General features: G+C 53.8%; 2 protein-coding genes and 1 long non-coding RNA gene across 23 annotated transcripts in view; 1 reads left to right on the top strand and 2 right to left on the bottom strand.

The window, feature by feature from the left end:
* Nucleotides 1-1,689, bottom strand: part of CHD4 (chromodomain helicase DNA binding protein 4) — a 25,116-nt gene extending 23,427 nt beyond the window's left edge. For all 12 annotated transcript variants that reach the window (XM_017645894.3, XM_017645895.3, XM_017645896.3 and 9 more), the window contains exons 1-2: nt 1,564-1,689; nt 534-711 (exon numbers count right to left, since the gene is read on the bottom strand). In XM_017645894.3, the coding sequence (XP_017501383.2) occupies nt 534-633 (100 nt within the window). In that variant the 5' untranslated portion in view covers nt 634-711; nt 1,564-1,689. The remainder of the gene's footprint in view (nt 1-533; nt 712-1,563) is intronic.
* On the top strand, nt 736-16,668 carry LOC140846600 (uncharacterized). Its single transcript, XR_012125844.1, has 3 exons — nt 736-961; nt 13,432-13,531; nt 16,546-16,668. It is a non-coding gene; the product is annotated as an uncharacterized lncRNA (long non-coding RNA).
* On the bottom strand, nt 10,601-18,491 carry LPAR5 (lysophosphatidic acid receptor 5). Of its 10 annotated transcripts, none has more exons than XM_017645936.3 (3): nt 18,153-18,491; nt 16,848-17,042; nt 10,601-13,020 (listed from the first exon to the last, which is right to left on the bottom strand). In XM_017645936.3, the coding sequence occupies exon 3, from the start codon at nt 12,806-12,808 to the stop codon at nt 11,693-11,695; it is 1,116 nt and encodes a 371-aa protein (XP_017501425.1). In that variant the 5' UTR covers nt 12,809-13,020; nt 16,848-17,042; nt 18,153-18,491; the 3' UTR covers nt 10,601-11,692. The 10 variants fall into 10 exon arrangements, with proteins under 10 accessions (XP_017501425.1, XP_017501427.1, XP_073079710.1 ...); XM_017645938.3 differs by having other exon boundaries at nt 16,916-17,042; XM_073223609.1 differs by lacking the exon at nt 18,153-18,491 and adding an exon at nt 17,145-18,132.

Below are 18,491 nucleotides of genomic sequence, written 5' to 3'. Positions count from 1 at the left end.
TCCCAGCTGAGGAGCGCAATTCAAACTTCACACAGTTGAAACAGCACAGAAAAGCGGTAAGTGATCAGAAGCTAAAAATAAGCAGATAGAGAGCAACAACCGGCACTCCCTCTTTCCTTTCCACGGCAGCAACCACAGAATCCTACAGCAGAATGCCCCGCGGGTCTCCCCAGCTATCCTCAACACCCCCCCACCACTACCATACAGCTTCCAGGGGTCTCAGCCACCTGCATTCCTCCAAGGACCCGCACAGGGTAATAATGCCTGCCAACCCAGAGAGCTCCCTCAACCGGGAACTGCATAGCATGCCAGAAGACAGTGCAGCAAGCCTGCATCTGGGTCCGCGGAGCCCAGGAGGCACATGGCTTCCACCCCACTCCCACAAGAGCTCTGCAGAAGGGAACCACTCCCTTCGGATGCCCTCCACATCCAGCTCCGACTCTGCACCGAGAGAGGAGCTCAACTCTGCCTCACAAGAGTCACTGAGGAGTCAATGCCTCTTTCCTGCCCTGGGCCCTTGGGGAAGATGTTACCTGGGTGGGGTGGGGGCAGACTGTTGTTCAAAAGTGCATCTATATCCTCATCCTCACTGCCCGCTGAGCAGGGGGACGGGGAGCCCAGGCCCGACGCCATCCCCTTCCGCTCCCGGCCAGGGAATTGGCCCAGCTGCTCCTGCCTGCGGCCTGGGGCCCTCTACACTGGCCCGAGTCACTGTGCGGGGGAGGGGGGAAAGAAAGGGAGAACAGTCAGTGACGCGCACTGCCCCCTCCCCCACCCCACCCCGCTCTTTCCGCCCACCACCACCACGGCCCCCCCACCCCCGCCACCCTAGCGGGGCACCCGAACCACTCAGGCTGAACTTAGTTCCATACTCCTGGGGGCCCCCGGAAGCTGGCTCCCCAACTGCAGCCCCCCGATGTGACGGAGCGACGCCCCCATGGCAGGCTGGTGCAGGCGCGGGGTGAGAAGCGGGGCTGGACAGAGCAGGAGGTGACGGGGGTGGGGGAGGGAGGGTCCGAGTGGCCGCGGCGCGGGGGTGGCTGGGGGAGGCGGCCAGCGGCGAGACGCTCGGGGACACAAGGTCACTTGGGGGTGGGGGGGCGCCTCCCTGCGCCTGGGGAGGGGCCAGTCCCCAGACAAGGCAGCTCTCCAAAGGCTGTCCTCTGGGACAACTCAGGTTCTCCGGAGGAGCCGCGGGGAAGAGGGGGCGTGGAGGCTCCAGCGCTCCGGGGGCCTGGAGGCAGGGACCCGGTGGGGCAAGAGCGCGCCCACCGGACAGGGGGGCGGGCCACGTGTCCCGGGGGGCAAGTGACCAAAGGGCAAGGGGCGGGCGCCGGGCATTGTGGGAGACCAAGCCCGAGGTGGGCGCCGCAGGGAGCCAGACTCCGCCCGGGCCGGGCCAGGGTGGGGGGCTGGGCACCCTGCAGGGAAAAGGAGGAAGGGTCGGCTGCCCCGGGCAGGGGGCGGTCCGCGGACGCCTGAGGAAAGGGTGGGTGGAGGGATGACCCTCGGGGCTGGCAGACTGAGTGGGGCGTCTCTTTGCGAACCCCGCGCTCTCCTCACCCCGGAGCCGCCGCAGGTCGCGCTGAGTCCGGCCCGGTGTCGCTCCCGCGCCAGCTCCTCCTCGCCACGGCCGAAGGGGGGAAAATGGCTCCGGCTCCGGCGTCGCCTCTTAAAGGGCCCGAAACACCGGCCGGGAAATCCCACCGCACAGGCCCCGCCCCCCCACGGACAGCCCATAATAACCTCAACCAACTCCAACCCCCCCCTTCTGCTATTGCCACCCTCCTCCCTAGGTCTCCCGGGCAACCCCCGCCCCCTCGTCGCTCAGGCAACCGTTGACCACGCCCCCTTGGAGCGCGCGCGCGCGCGTCACCCGGGCAACCACCCACCTCCTGGCCATCCCATAATACACACGGACACCCCACACTCACACACAGACACACATACACACTCCGTACACACATATATGCCAGGGCTGTTGACATCTCATGACATTGCAGACCTTTTGCAACTAACCCTTTCCCCACCTCAGACATCCCATAATAGCCATCCTTTACCAACTTCTTCACTCCGGGCCCTAATACTAACATCCCATAATAATTCGTCACCTCTCCCTCCCTGTGGCCATCCCATAATAACACATCAGACTTACATCCCATAATACTCATTCCCATCCCCCCCTATAGACATCCCATAATAACCACTCTTTATCCACCCCCAGTTTGATATCCCATAATAGTCAGAAACTCACCCCCCACACACTACGAGGGACACTTGGGCCTCCTCCCACACGCGTCCTGTAATAATCACTCTTACTTTCAATACTGACATCCCATAATAACTAACCCCCTGGAGTTGCTCTAGCCCCTGCAGGCTAGGGTCTAGATTCTCACACCACCACCGCTAGCCTTCACACACTCATTCTAGCTCCACAACCCATAATACCCATTCCTCACCTGTCAAAGAGATATCCATAACGATCAGCAGCTCTACTGTCACCTTACAGGTGAACATCTAATCTTTCCTCTAACACTGGAAAGATATCCCATAAATTTACTCCCCCATTCACACCCTGATATCCTATAATAATTTCAAGGAATCCTGTGGTTCCCCCAGACACACCACAATTCTCTCAACACAACCCATCCTCACATCCTATAATGCTTCATCTCCACTCCACCACCCCTATGGTGGTCCCACCAGGCATCCCAAAATATTCATATTCATACCTCCCCCTCTCCAGGTGCTGTCAGTCTATTCTGACGCCCAGAGCAGCAAGGGTGAGGCAGCTTCCCTCCCTCCGCTGTCTGCGCCAACCTGTATACACTTTTATCCCTTTCTGGGCCAAAGCAGTATCCTGGCATAAAGCCTTTTGATGTGTAGGACCAACCCTAGCTTCCCTCAATCCCATCATTTCCAGACACTAGAGAACTGAGAGTCAACCTAGGACCCCACCCGATCCCACCAAAATTCAGATATTCTCCAGATGTTTACCTCTAGCTCTTCTAAGTTTTGAGTAAGACCAGTCAAACACCATGCTGGCCAGATGAGCCATTTCCGTAAAGTTTAGTTCATGCACGAGTGTCCCATAATAATTACAAACGTCCATCTAAAGTCTATTCCTCATTCCAGCAGTCCTCTTCCTACCCCTGCTTGCCACTGCAGGTCAGGTGGTCCGTGCATCAGCACAGCACCCCTAGGCCGCTCCCACAGACGGACGTTATGATGGGAACTGAGGATCCCGCTATATACATACCAAGAGCCAAGACCAGCTCCCCCTCTACTCACTGCTACTCACATTCATTCAACAGATGTGGACAGAGTACCTAGTCAGGAGGCACAGAGCTGGGCACCAGGGGGAATGCAGACCACAGATGTCTGCCTTCAACAACCAAACAGCTATGACATGAGATAGAACGTCTGGTTGCAAGGGAGTACTACTGAGTGCTATTCCCCACTTTCCTGCTACAGAGAGTAAAACAAACCGCAGCTGGTCTCAGTAGAGAGTGTATCCCAGTAGAGGTTCTTGGTGGTCCTTCTATAGGCTGGAAGGTATTGCAAAAGATTTATGATATAGGTAGATGGTCAAGATAATCTCCTATCTGTTCCCTACATACTGAGGGTTTGATGGGAAAGCAGTGTTCATCTGTCTGATGTTTTAATACTGAAATCCTACAATATCATCATGTGCTTCCTTCTTGAGAGACTCATCTACATGCCAGAATTGTTGTCCTCATTGTTGAATACCAAATTCTACTTATTCTCAACATCCTAAAAATTTTCAGCAACTTTCTCATTTTATATACTGAAGTCTCATAATACTTAGAACTGCCACATCTTCATCTTGTTGAGGCCCCATTCTCCACCCCCAAAAAACTTTGTGTTGTATGATGTGCACCATTTCTGCCCACCCATGTACAACCAACATTCCAGAATGCCTTCCTCATTAAATTATGCCCCAAGGTTGCCTCCCCATGTACACCATCCCCTTCCCTAATTGTGTAGGCACCCTGGGGACTCAGCCCCAAAAAGTCAGAGAGCCCAAGCCTAAAACCCCCTAGCCTTCAGCAAACATGAGCCAATACACCTGTCACTTTTCCCTCTTCTTGACCCCAGGGAACCAGTACCTGAGTGAAAACCAGTGTCCCAGCACCAGTGCCTTGCTGTCCCCCAACCCCCAAGCTAGAGAGAATGTCTTGCTCTGCTCTCATGTGCCTTTTTCACATGATCCAAGACCTGTGGCTGTAGGACAGGTTGAAGAGAAACTGGAACTTCCTCCGAGGAGGGGCCCTTCCTGACCAGAAATGAGTGGGATGAACCTCACACCATCTTACTGCCCTTCTAGTCTCACTTCCCTAGAGAAAGGGCCTGGCCAGAGGACTCTTCCTGACTCTGGGAGCTCAGGACTATAGAACGGGCAAGGACAAGTTCAGGAGAGGCAAGTGCTGGCCTTGGGAAATCACCATCCCTTTGCTTCCAAGCAGAGCACCACTGCCTCTGAGAAGTCTTACCACCAGCTCCTGCCTAACTTAACTCCTGGGACCACGCTTTTGCCACATCCATTGTGACGTGCAGGCCATTCCCCTCATCCTACAAGGCTGCTGTAGTCTTCCTCACAGAATTCTCTGGAAATGGAGCTTGGGCCCCCTTCCTTTGCGCAAATCCTTCTCGTGCTTCTTCTGAGGACTAAGAATGCATCCTGTGCCCATCACTTGGGGGAGAGAAGACAACTCGTTTAAGATACCTCCTTTCAAGAGTCTTTCCTTCACAAATAGAGCTGCCAGATACCTCTCTCCCTATTTCTCTAGGGAATCCAGCCTGCCTCTGGGCCTCAAATTCCCTTCCGTAGTATCTCCATCTGCCCCTTTTCTTCTTACATATATACCACATTACCAGTGAATCATGATATAAGCCAAGAAGAGAGTTTTATAACAGGGTAGCCACAGCCTCTGGGCCTGTGATTACAAACAGTGGTACCTTTTGTCCACTACTCCCCTCTGCCTCCCCCTGGATGGTTCTACCCACAATGCACTCGCTCCTCTTACTCCCCACCTCTCCTGATACCACTTCAGGGAGAAGGTTTACAAGTCCCTTCCTCTCTTCTTGAGACCCCGGAAGGACTATGTTGTGTGTGCTTGCATGTTTCTTTTGTGGTCTTTCTCTGCTCCCCTCCTGGCCGTGGCCCCATGCTACCCTTCCAGATAAACTATAAATAAGCTACTAGCATGATTGGCCCACAGAGACTATGGGTGGGATAATCTCCTGATTAATGCACCCAGGGGGACAGTCTCTCTCGCCTGTTACCTTAGAGTTCTGTTTCCATCCCATGGTACAGAAGAACCTAGAATAACACTTGGAGTGGATTGTCCACCGGGTTTTCAGCACATGCTCTATATAGTTCCTCTCTCTACATTGCTGTTCTGTGTGCACCCCAGAAAATCTGCTCAGAAGCCCCAGAAACCAGTGTTCTCCTGCTCTGTCCAAAAGGGGGCTTTGGCAAGACAACATAAGGAAGAAAAGCCACTGTGAAAGGTGCAGTCTGATGGCTAGACAGGATGCAGTTCATGTAGGGCTTCTGGCGTGAGCTGCCAGACATTGCCCTTCAAGAGCTACCCAGCCTCTCTTCCTGGGGTGTGACTGCAAGGTGGCAAAGTGGCCCTGGCCTACTTGCCTGATGTGAGCTATGGGCCCAAGGCTCAATCAAATCCAGGATGGCAAAGAGGGAGGGGAGTAGCTGGGTACTGTGGTCACCCAAGAGCACTGCTCCTGTTGGTGGGCTGCCAGCCAGAACCCAGACATTCTCACTACCGCCAGGCACTGCAGGCCCTGCACCCAGCAACTCTGTAGCTCACCAGCTGTGAAAGGACCCAGGTGTCCAGGGTTCAAATTTGCCTGGCTCTAGCCTGCAGGGGCCCCTTCAAACAGCTGTCACTGAAGAACCTCTCCAGCCTGTTACTCTTGCCAGGCCTCAGGTCTGGCTCCAGGGCTCACCCCACCCTCCCCAGCTCCTTCCCTCCCTCTTCCTTCCTTTCCTTCCCCACCCCCACCTTCCCCAGAGCTTCACCTACCAGGACAGCCCCACCCAGCTGTGCAGGGCACATCCCATAATAATCCTTCTTCTTGCTAACCCCCCCCAAAAAAGAGAGGCGGCCATCCCATAATAGCCACCCACAGGAGACATTCCGCGGTGACCGCCCCCTCCCTGCAGAGCTGCCGGGAGCAGCCATCCCATAATAGCTGGCCGCCTGTTTTACTGGTTAAGGCTGTGGAGGGAGCTGGAGAGGAAATGGAGGGGAGGGAGGAGGGGAAGAGGATCAAGGGCCCCCACTTTGTGGAAGGGAGGGAGAAGGCTAAGAAGAGTGGCCCAAGGGGACAGGAGCCAAGAGGACGCCCTGCAGGGGGGAGGTGTGGTCCAATGGCCACCACAACCGTGCTTTAAGGCTTTCTCCCCATTCCCCTGGGGCTGCCTTTCCCACTCAGCACCCCGGAGGTAGCTGTGAGTTAGAGGGGGATACCTAAGATGGGTTGAGGTGCCCAAAAGTAAGTGAGTGAGTGAGTGTGTGTGTGTGTGTGTGTGTGTGTGTGTGTGTGTGTGTGGTGTGTGTGTGTGTGTGTATCTCAGGTGTTTCCCTTGGGCCATTTGAGAAGACAGACCTTAGAGAGGATGGCTAAGTAGTAAGGGGGGAGTGAAGAGCTCAGGCCCTCCCCATTCTGCACCACCATCCCATAATAATCCCCCAGCCCCACTCCCCCTCCTACACACAACATCCCATAATATCTTCTGGAGAAGCAGTCCCCGCAGTAGGTACAAAGAGCTATCCCATAATATGCTCCCCCACCCCCACTCACCCCCCCAACTTGGCCCCCCCCTCAGTCACATGCAGCCGGTGCCATCCCCCGCTGCTCCCCCCGCTGGCCACCGAAGGCCTTGCCAGCCCATAATACTCTTGCCTCTGGTCGCAGGAGGCCTCCAGCCCATAATATTCCCTTCCACCACCACCCCCTCCTTCCCGCCCCGCACCCCTTCCTCCCGCCTCCAGTTGGAGCCTGGCCTCACCAGCCCATAATATTCCCCAGTCTCCTAAGGCTGTTCCAGCCCATAATACTCTCCTGTCTCCTAAGGCCTCTCCATCCCATAATAGTGCCAGACGCCTGACCTGTGGGCCAAACCCCAGCCCGTTCCACACATCGAGGCTGTGTCAGCGCCGCTGGTCTCCCTCCCTGTCCCTCCCCCCTCCCCCCTGCACGGTCCCTCCTGCCCTGGGCCCCTCTCCCAGCCCCACCCGGTGCCTGCCTGGGCCCTTACTTCCCCTCCAGCTAGGGCTCTTGCCCTTTCTCTTTGCTGGGTTCTTCATCCCATGTCCCCTCTCCTTTCTCTTTCTGCACTTTCCTGCCCACTCCTCTGTGTGTGGGATGGACATCGGGCCCAGAGGGGAGCGAGTGCCCCCACAGGGCAACCGGCCAGTCCCTGCCCTGACCCAGCACCATGGAAACCCGCCCAGCCTGACTCGCTCCCGCAGCCCCTGGCCTTAGTTCTGATGGCTGGTACAGCTCTGTCTGGGTGAGGATTCCCCTGGAGCCCTTGCTGTCTTTCAGAAGCACCACCCTTGGGCATCAAAGACTTTTACCAAGGGCATCTCCTCCCCGTACTCTCCTTGGAAAGAGAGCTCCCCCTTATAGGAGAACAGGTCCCTTCCAAAGGTGACTTCACTGACCCTCACACCCAGCAAGTAGATGCTATGATCCCCATTTCACAAAGGAGAAAACAGTTTCAGAGAGGTTAAGTAACTTGCTGAAGTCACTTTGCCAAGAAATGATAGAGCTGGAATTAATACCCAGGTTTGTTTGATTCCAAAATTCTGAGGGCCTTTAGAATTCCTCAAGCCTCTTGTGAGAAACCACTTTTCATTGCCTTCAGTGCTCCTCTGGAAACCATGGCATGGTAAGAGTTACCCAGCCTCCCTTTGTCTCCAGGGTCTCCTGAAGGAATGATAAAGAAGGCTCCCCCATTTCTTCCAGGGACCCCCGGTGGCATCCCCTGGGGGAGTCCCATCGAGTTGCTTCAGGGCTAAGAGAGAAGCATCTTTGCCCCTTGGGGTCCCTTACCTGTGCTCTGGTTCTGAATTTGTTTTATTTCAAGACCAATGATGGTTACTCTTCCCCCAGCTACCCTTACCATGTGGGGGAACATCCTACGGGAAAGACAGACTGTGGAGAGCCAAAACGAGGTCTCCTCTTCGATTTACTTGGGGGACAGTCTTGGAGATGTGCGTGTCCCAGATGGGGGAAAGGCGTCATGGCCAACTGCACAGGGCTGAGCCACCTGTCCACCTGTGTCACTGGCTAGTTACTCCCTTCTGAGCCCTCCATGGGGTGCATTTTGGAGCCAACACAACTGGAACCCTGAGTGATCCCAGTTTCCAGCACTCGCACAGCCACAAGGATCTTTGCACAGGGGCCTGAGGCAAGTGGAGAGGGAGGCAACAGGTGTGCTGCAGGTGAGTGGGTTAGAGATTCAAGGTGACAGACGTGGCCAGCTGGAGAAGGGAAAGAGAAGGAAACCAGGGAAGGGTGGGTGTTAAGGCCAGGGATAAGGAGGTGGGAAGAACCGGGAAGGGGAGATGCAGCAGGATGTACTGCAGAGAGTCAGAGTCTGGGAGCCAGATGGATACTCTGCCACTTCCCAGCTGTGTGACCTTGGGACCTCAACTTTGCCAGTGTGTTTCATCTGTAAAATGGGGATAATAATCATGCCTAACTCAGGGGGTTATTATAATGATTAAGTAAGAGAGCATTTTAAGCACTAAATTGAGATCCTGGCATACAGAGAATATTTTTAAAACTTGTTAATGCTCTTCTCTCTCCATCTAAGATTTTCTTCTTCCTCCTGGGATTTGCCTGAAACTCACAGGGGTGACCCCAGGGCCTGCGGTGAGGGCTCTGGATTGCCCGTATTTTACATCCATGTGCTGTCCATTCAGTCACTGGAGAATCCTGTGAAAATGGCAGTGGTTACAAGTTTTCTTAAACTTCCCCAGCCTCTTACTTGCCAGATTCTGTTCATTCCTGCCTGCCACATCTCCTTAATCTGGTCTTGTCTCTCCAGTTTCACGATAGAAACCCTTTGGATATACTGAATGTGGGGAAAGAGTCCCCGAGCTTACATACCAGAGATTTCACACTGGGGACAGCCCATTCCATCCACCAGTGCAGGCCACCATCACACTTCTGCTGGACTATTTACACAGGTCCCTCACCATCTTTCTTGCCCCTTAGACTCTCCCACCTCAGTTCTCTACAGTTTATTCCACACCGTATGTCAGGGTGAGCAAAACCTCACTCAAGAACCTTTAGGGACTTCCCATTACTCACTAAATTAACTTCCAGTTCCTTACCCTGCTTTCTTGCACCTTCCATCTTGAATGGTAATTCCTGTTAACTTGTTCTATGGTCCCCACTAGATGATAAACTGCTTTCCAGCAAGATTCAACTGTTTATAATTCAACAAGTATTTATTGAGTACTTCTTTTGTGCAAGGCACTGTTCTAGATGCTGGAGATACATCAGAGAACTAAGCCCTACCCCCTTCCATTCTATGGGTGGGGGGGGAGGCATACAATAAACTATAAAAATTATAATAAATAAGTACATTATATAGTATGTTAGAAGATACTTGCTATGTGAGTTTTACTTTAGAAATCATTCACCTATCAGCATATAAAAATACTCAAGTAATTTTTAAAAACTCAATTTAGTTCACTTTGAATAGGGAAAAACACTGAGGCTCTGGGGCTCTCAGAGCTGGGAGGGCACAGGTCCCGAATGTTAAGGATGAAGCAGGATGGAGCAGGTGCTAACCACCAGGACTCTTCTAGAGCAGCAGGCGGTAAGAGTCTGGCCCACAGCTCTAACCTCCCGCCAGATGGTGGAAGGCCCAGACTTCAAGACTATCACTGAGGAATCTGGGTCAGTTTTCTGGTTTGGCCACCAGAGGTCATTTTCCCCCTGTAAATCACATTCTGGAGCAATCACGTAAAGACACACAAAAGGCTTACTCCAAACTAAAACACACACACACACACACAGGAAAACCCTTACATTGACACACACAACAGCATTGAGAGACACAGGGACAGAAATACAGGACACACCCATGGCAATGACTTCTTCACTAATGTCAGGGTCTCAAGATGTCAAAGTGCCAATTCTGCAGCCCCTCCCAGCCACTGATTCCATCCAAGGAAAGGGAACTGTATTGGCCCTTAAAGCGTCTCCCATTTCCCTTGCCCCCAGCCTGCTAAGAACGGCCAGCCTAGTCCCGTCTGCTCTTTGCTCCCTGTAAATTCTTCATGCCCGGCTGTGGCATAGTGCCCTTTCCCTCCCCGGAGAAGCCCACCCCCTCCTCCTGAGTGTGTGTGACTAGTTCCACCTGCACCTCAGGCTGCAGCTCCAGGAAGCCCCAGGTAGTTCCATTTCATATGCAGCTGCTCCTGGTGCCCCCAGGAAACCCCAAGCCTGAATGACTACAACTAACAATTGAGTTGTGGAGTATTGCCCACTCCCCACAGTACCAAAATAAAAATGTAACGCCCTGGTAAAAAGTGACACACAAACTCTAATACTTTAGTACAAGCCTGGTCCTCGGAGTGTGATCTGGGGACAAACTCTTTTAGGAAGTTCATGAGATCAAAGGTATTTTCCTAATACTACTAGGATGTCATTTGTCCTTATCACTCTCATTCTCTCACACGTATACAGTGGAGTTTTCCAGAGGTTTCATGAAACGGGAGGACATTACTGCTCTCACAGCTAAGGGAGTGTGGCATGTGTATTGGTGAAAAACATTTTAGTTTAACTAATAAGTATTGGAAGGACAAAGCATAAGCAAAAGCTCTTTGGAATCCTCAGTTTTTAAGAGTGTAAAAGGATTGGAGACCATACGTTTGAGAATTGCTACTTCAGTATAAAGAATTTTCTCCTTAATCTAAATGAAGCAGCAGGGGCAGAGTGAGTGAGTTTAGGACCTAGAATGGAGGAGGCCTGGAAAGCAGGGTGAGGTGGGCTGACAAGGAATGTCCTATAGCAATGGGAACAGGGGACAAATCTTTGAGGGAAAAAAACCCTCTAACTCACAGTTTGCTCTGCCCACAACCATCCTGTGCTGGGTGTCAGATCTAAGTTGTTACAAGTCACTAAAAGAGAAGGAAACCAGTTCTGTCCCTATTCAATAACCTCTTGCGTTATGCCTCAGGGCTGGGCAGGGGAAGCCTAGGTGGCAGTGAGAGTGGGTGGCATCCATCCTAGCACAGTTGTGGTCTATATCCAGGACACCCACTGTCTGCTCCATCTACCAGTTCTTGGCAGTGTTTCATGCCCCCGCCGAGGGCGTTTCACCCAGTCGCCTGCCTCTGCGTTGGCAGGCTCACAGCATCACTTCCTGCGTACTGGAAGGGGTCCTCCCCGTGCTCACCATTGCCACTAGTTTAAATAAAGGTTATGTCCGCCAGCACGCTTTCTTCCCTGTGCCCCTCGCTCCCACGCTTCGTTTTCTTCTGCATTACGGGCTGGAGTGCCACCCAGAAGTCCAAGTGCCCAATTCCCCGCCCTCGTGTGCCCACTCTGCAGGTCTATGAGCGTGAGAGGCGGAGGGGTGCGTGTGGGCGTGAGCGCCCCAGCGCGAGCTGCGCTTTCAGAGAGCCGAATCCTCCGGGCACTGGGCGAAGAGCCTCCCAGGGCTGGAGAGCCCGAGCAGCCCCTGACTGGCGGGAGCCGGCCTGGTGTTGTGGGTGATCGCAGAGGGCCTGTCGGCCAGCGCGCTCCGAGCCCCGTTCGTGGCCAAGGTCCTGGCCCGGAGCGGGGTACCCAGGCCGCGCAGGGTGTTGCGGAAGCCCTCGGCGCTAAAGTAGTACACCAGCGGGTCCAGCACGCAGTTGGCGCCAGCCAAGAGGACCATCACCATCAGCACCCGGCGCACTTGGTCGCGGGCGGCGTTGCTGGCCACCACCAGGTTGCCCCGCAGCAGCCCGTAGACCGCCAGCGTGGAGTTGTAGGGCACGAAGCACAGCAGGAAGATGACGAGGTTGGCCAGCAGGAGGCGCACTGTCTTCCGTCGCCGCTGGCTTCGCGTGGCGTCGGGCCGCGCCAGCGTCCAGAAGACGCGACCCGACGAGTAGAGCACGGCCGCCAGAGGCATCAGGAAGCCCAGCGCCTCCGCCAGCAGCACGAGCGGCAGTAGCCTGCCCTTCCACAGCTCGTCGCTGAAGCTCTCGAAGCACAGACGCACCCGGAGGCCACGGTAGCCGCAGGGCGAGGGCCGGTGCACCAGCACGGTGGGCACTGCGAACACCAGTATGAGCGCCCACACGCCCAGACAGAGCAGCCGCGCCACGCGGGGCCGCCGCAGGTGGCGCAGCCGCAGCGGGTGCACGATGGCGGCGTAGCGGTCCACGTTGATGAGGGCCAGGAAGATGCAGCTGCCGTACATGTTCATCTGGAAGATGGCACCTGCCGTCTGGCACAAAAAGTCAGAGAAGGGCCAGTGGTGCAGGGCGTAGTAGGAGAGGCGCACGGGCAGCGAGAGGGTGAAGAGCAGGTCGCTGGCCGCCAGATTGCTCATGTACACACTCACAACGGAGTGCACGCGCAGCGCGCGCAGGAAGACCCAGAGAGCCAGTGCGTTGAGGGGCAGCCCTGCGGCCAGCACCAGGCTGTAGACCACCATGTGCAGGCGGTGTGTGGGCCGGTAGTCAGGGCACGGGGGAACAGAGCTGTTGGTGGAACTGGTGGCCGAGGAGTTGGCCAACATGGTGCCGGAGGGAGGAGGAGCTAGGCTGGGGGCATCATGGGGCACAGGAAGGTCCTGGCATCGTGGCCCTCTCCAGGTTGGGGCATGGAGGCTGCCCAGAGACAGTCCCAAAGCCAGCAGAGGCAGGGCATGGGAGTGTGGGTTGTGACTGCCAGGTAGATGGCTGCCAGGACTTCGATGCCTTTGGACACTGCTTCATCAGCCGTGGAGACCTGGAATAGGAGAGCACGCCAGAATTCAAAATAATGCAGGGACAGGGCCAAAGACACAAATGTTCATCTAGCTAAACTGGCTGGCTTCTTGAGTCTTTTCTCAGCCTCACATCTCACTCCCAACCTTCCATCCGGCCAAAATAGCTTTCTGCAGTAGGGTTCTGGAACTCACTGTTAAATGCCCAGGCTCTAGAGTTATACTGCCTGGGCTTAAATCCTGGATATGCCAACTTGCCTAGTTTTGTCCACAGAAAAGTGCCTTACTCTTTCTGAACCTCATTTGCCTTACCTGGGGAGAAAAAAGGACAGAGGTCCTTGCTTCATGAGGTTGTTAGATTAAATGAGATGATATATGTAATGTGCTGAAGTTGTAGTTATTATCTAATCTCTCTGCCTTCCGTTCTTCTACAGATGCTTGCTGAATCTTCAGAAGGTGCCAGGCATGTTCACAGCAGGGAACAAAATGATGGCCTTGCCCCCACCTACTTCACATTCCATTGAAGGGAGACAGGTAATAAAGTGCAAGTAAACAGATGTTATGTCAGGTAGAAGTACTAGGGAGCGACTGCCCTGGAGCAGGTGCTCTGCTGGCTCCCCATTATCTAAAGAATAAAGTTCAAATTCCTGAGTTCAGTACAGTCCTGTCCACCATTGCTCCAGTAAGGGCTGGGTCTGTGGTCAGAGCGACGTGGGTTCAGCCTGATTGTTCACCTCTCCAACTCTGTTTCTTCATCTGTAAACTGGTTTAATAACATAGTGGGACTCTCCAAGGCAGACTGCACACCAGCACAGCCCTGCCAGGCAGGGGGCGGCCCTATGGGGTGCTTTCCAGGTGCCTTCCAGGAGGTTCTGACTCATGAGCTTCCCGGATGGGGTAAAGCAGACCACAGTCCTCAGGAGAAGCTGGCAGACAAAGGAGATGGCCAGGAAGGAGAGAAGCCAGAGGACAGGACATGGTCTCAAGATCCCACCTTCCTTAAAGCCTTAAGGCCACAGAAGCCACCCCTCTGTAGCTACCCCCAGTGCCTTCTCTTTGGTGTGTGTGATAAAACATACATAACTTAAAATTTACCATTTAGCCATCGTTAAGTGTACCATTCAGTGACATGAAGGACATTCACAATAGTAACCACTATTTCCAGAATTTGTAACATCTATTCTACTTTCTGTCTCTATGAATTTGCCTGTTTAGAAAATTCATATGAGTGGATTCATGTATCTGTCCTTTTGTGACACTTCAAGTTTTCAAGGTCAGTTCATGCTGTAGCATGTATCCAAGTTAGCATTCTTTTTATGGCTGAATAACACATTCCATTGTATATATGTATACACATTTTGTTTAGCCATTCATCTGTCTTTTGGCTATCGTGAATAATGCTGTGGATATGGCTATCCACATGCCATCTCAGGGAAATACCCTGAGCACTTATCCCAAAGCATTGGACTTCTTTCAAAAAGGAACTGCTGAAGTTCTTACATGGACCCAAACCTGAAATCTGCCTGTAACAAGTTTTCTTGTGGGTTTTTTGTTTGTTTCCTGTCCCTCCAACCACAACCACCAGCAGTCTAAGACTTGCAAGAGGTATTCTAGAGTAGTTAAAGGGAATAAAAAATTTCCTCTGCAAAATACCCATGTCAGCAATGAAAATACTACTAAAAAGGGGCTAAACCATACTGAAAAGCAAATAAAACCAGTTTCTTTTTCTGACACATGCCCCACCTCCCATGCTCCTTTGCTCCAGTCACATCATACTAATATGGTTCTCTCCTGCCGCCATCTTTAATCTCCCACTTTCTTATTCTTAACAATTATTTGGAGAATCAATAGCTCCTTGTAACTAGGAGGGACACAAATACTAGAAACAGAATGAGTGAATAAATTATTATTTCCCAAGTATCCCAGGTCTTTCACTGTAACAAAGTTACAAACCAAAATGCATTAGGTAAGCTGCTACTTAAAGGTAAAGTTAGGAATCCTCTAGTAGAGCTGATGGCGATGCACTCACGACTCAGTTCCAGAGGGAAGACGTCCCTGGAGTCTACTTGTCAAAAATTACCACTTTCTGACAGGCTCCCATGGAATGACCTGAGCTGAGTGCTGGGAGCTGCCAGGCCCTGCCCTGGTCCCCACTCCATCTGCCTGCTTCCTTGGGGCTTCTGTCGGTGGAGCTGAATGGGCACAGTGTCAGGCCAGATGGCAAAGATGGGAGAAACTGCCAAAAAGGAGGTGAATAGGAAACGGGAGGAGGGCTTTAGGTGTGGGGGAGGGTTGGCCTGGGCCCTCTCCACAGTCCTGCCTGGACGAAGAGGTCAAGTTATGGGAGAAATGTACAAAGCAGAGGAACAGCAGCTGCCCCAAAAAGAATGAACACTGGAGTTTCATTTCAGCAGGGAGAAGGAGGGACATGGAGGCCCACATAGGCTCAGTAACCTTGACTAACCTTGCCCCAAGGATGTGGTGACAAGCATACCACTACACATATGTGTACGTACATGCAAGATATAGGTGCGCTAAGAGATGTGCATGCATGGTTCCTAGTAACATAGAAGCCAAGGTATATATACCCCCAGTAACACACAAGAATGCGCACGCACTGCGGCACAGACAACTGGGCCAGAGGAGGAAGGGCAGACATAGCCCCTGGCCTAGGGATATCCATATTCTTATGCAGACAGACAGACAGAATCAGACAACTTCGGGAGCACAGACCCCTGCAGAGGTGTACTAACATATCCCAGCCCCCAGATACTGGAGGATGAAGAAAGCACTGCACACACAGAGGCCCTGGGGCTGCCCCGTGTCATCACTGCCCACCACACCACTCACGCACCAGAGTGCACGTGTCTGCTTGCCTCCTCCCTGGGCCTCTGTCCTTCAGCTTCCCAGGCACACATCTGGACCCAGGTTCCTTATGTCCTCAGGGCCTCTTGGACCTGTCCCATTGCCCTCTGAGCTGGGCTGGGCACCACTTTTTGCTGAGATAAGCCAGAGGGGCAGGGCTATTTTCTGCCATAGGCAGGAAGTGAGAATGAAAGTCAGACTAGGCAGGAGTCAAGATCATGACCATTCCCTCCCTCTCTTACACACAACCTGCCCGTGGCATCCACCCTTCTGGCTCTGACCAATGATGCAGAGGGAGCTGCAGAGAAAGGAACAGGCCATGTGGTGGGGGTTGAGGGGACAGTGATGGGGGCAGGGAGGGGAGAGAATCACCTCTGCTTTGTCCAGCTTCTTCCTGCCTGCCACCCTCTCCATGCAGCCCCCCCTGCCCCTCCCACACATTCACCAAACACCTTGTTCTCTCTTCCTCTCCTCTTTTTAGTAATTCATTCACATCCTTCAGAAGTTTGAAAGGAACTCAGATCTCCTTCATCTTCCTTGCCCCAGAAGATGGTTCTGGAACAGCCCCAAATTCATTTAGATTCTGGAGGCCACATGGCCAGGCCCTCAGGCAACTTTGGAAGGAGGCACCTTTACCCACAGAAGGCTCCAATATAAAGACCTGTTAATATCTGTATTTTCAGATGCCCCAAATGACTCCAAACTGTGCTGGGCCTGCAGCAGAAGCTGGATGCATATGGAGGCTTTTCAAGCAGCTCTCTGGGGACACAGATGTATCCTGCTCATTGCTTGTCCTGGGACTGAGGGGTCTGTGGGGTGGAGATAGTACCAGTCACCAGAGTGATTGGATGCTGCCTCCCGCCTCAGGGGCCACCTCCTTGCCAAGGACAGGAGCCTCTGGCACAGGCCCCCTCCTTCCTGGTCCAGGCCTGCTCTGCTTCCTTCAGCCAAATTCCTGCTCCAGCCTCTCCCCACTCTTCCCCACCTGAGCCTCTCTTCCTGCATTTGCATCATCATCCTCAGTTGTGTTTCTCCCTCCTGGGGTATTCTGACCTCCTCTCTCCCGGCATTTCTCTCCTGGAAACAGGCAGAGAGCAGTCGGCCTGCAGCTCCAGTTAGTCTCCTGGTTGTACGGGTCACCTGGCCACCTGCATATCTCCCTTCACCCTGCTTTCCAGAGCTGGAAAAACAGGAAATAGAGTCCCAGTCAAAAGAAGTCGCTTGGCAGGGGTCAGCCCTCCACAGCCCTGTGCTCCAGGTGGGCTGTGACCCTCTCACCCACCCTTCTGGTGGAGCCTGGATGGTGTCATAGCTTCCGAGGAATCTCCCGAGCCTCTTGGCCCCACTGACCTTGCTCTGAAGTCAGATACCACTTGGCATGCACCACTGGCTGCAGCCCTCACCCTTTCTGCTGTCTGCTTCCCCGGGGGCCTAGGCATGCAAGGTTTCTGTGTCACTGAGGTAGACGCCGGGGCAGTACAGGGAGAGGCAATGACGCAGCAGCCTCTGGTGTCTCCGATAGGCCAGGAGGTGAAGTTTATAGGCATGAGTAAGTTCCTATTTCCCCTTCAAGACTTGCCTCCACCTCCCCTTAGGGCTACAGCTGCAGCTTGCCCTAAAAGGAGTGCAGATACACCTGGTGGGAGGCCCTCTCCTTCATGGAGGCCCCCATAAACATAGGTAATAAGCAGGCAGCTGCCCTCATGAGCCACGTACTACAGCCGTTGGAACGCTGGAGGCCATCTTGTCTAATCCCCTTACATGGATGAACACACTGGGTTAAGACAGTGTCTCTCCAAGACCCTGTAAAATACATCTTGGACAGCCAGAAAAGATAACGCCAAGAACACATGTGCATCAGTGGACTCATTAGTGGACTTCAGCCAGATTATTTCATTGTCATCCAGCAAGGGGCCTGGGCCTGGGGGCTGAGTGGTTGGGGGTTAAGCCTTATCTGAGAGTGGGAAAGGGTAGGAAGCCATCTACTGAGGCCTTCCTAAGTGGCCTTGGAAGTCCCAGGCTCAACATGACAGTGGGGCCGAATGGGTGAATGGGGTACCCCAGCCTCTAGCTACCCCTGCGTGCTGGCTGCCTCCTCACCCAGCAGTGTCCAAGCGGGTCTGTCTGCTGGAGGCAGCCCCTTTTAGCTTGTTACTCTATTCAGAGAGGTTTCCTGGGGCCCATGGCCCACCCTCACTTCCATCCCCACCCATGTCCCCCTGTTCCTAAAGGAGGGGTGCTGCCCCTGGCATCCCCCGGAAGGTTCAACCTGCCCATGACACCCCCCTACCTGAGCTCCTTGTGGCTCTGCCACTGCCCCCAGCCGGCTTCCGCTGCCTGTTTGGGCTGGGCTGGTAGGACCCGATCCTGGCGGGTGGGGACACACCCACCTTCTCCGAAGATTCCAGCTCCTCAAGCTCACACTCACACTCACTCACCCAGCCCCGCACGGGGCAGGGAGAGAGGAGGAATCAGTGCCCTGAGCGGCCTCCACGGACTGGCGGGTAGATCATAACACTTAATCCGGCCCTCTTGGTGCCTAATAACTACCCCCGCCCATGGCTCCCACGCTCCCCACGGTTTCTCGGAAGTCTCACTGGCACACCCACCCGCTGGTGCCAGATGACTA

Source organism: Manis javanica, chromosome 15 (assembly GCF_040802235.1).
Source record: "Manis javanica isolate MJ-LG chromosome 15, MJ_LKY, whole genome shotgun sequence".
Classification (NCBI taxonomy): domain Eukaryota; kingdom Metazoa; phylum Chordata; class Mammalia; order Pholidota; family Manidae; genus Manis; species Manis javanica.
Note: the sequence above shows the minus strand (reverse complement) of the source record. Positions and strands in the feature narration are given on the sequence as shown.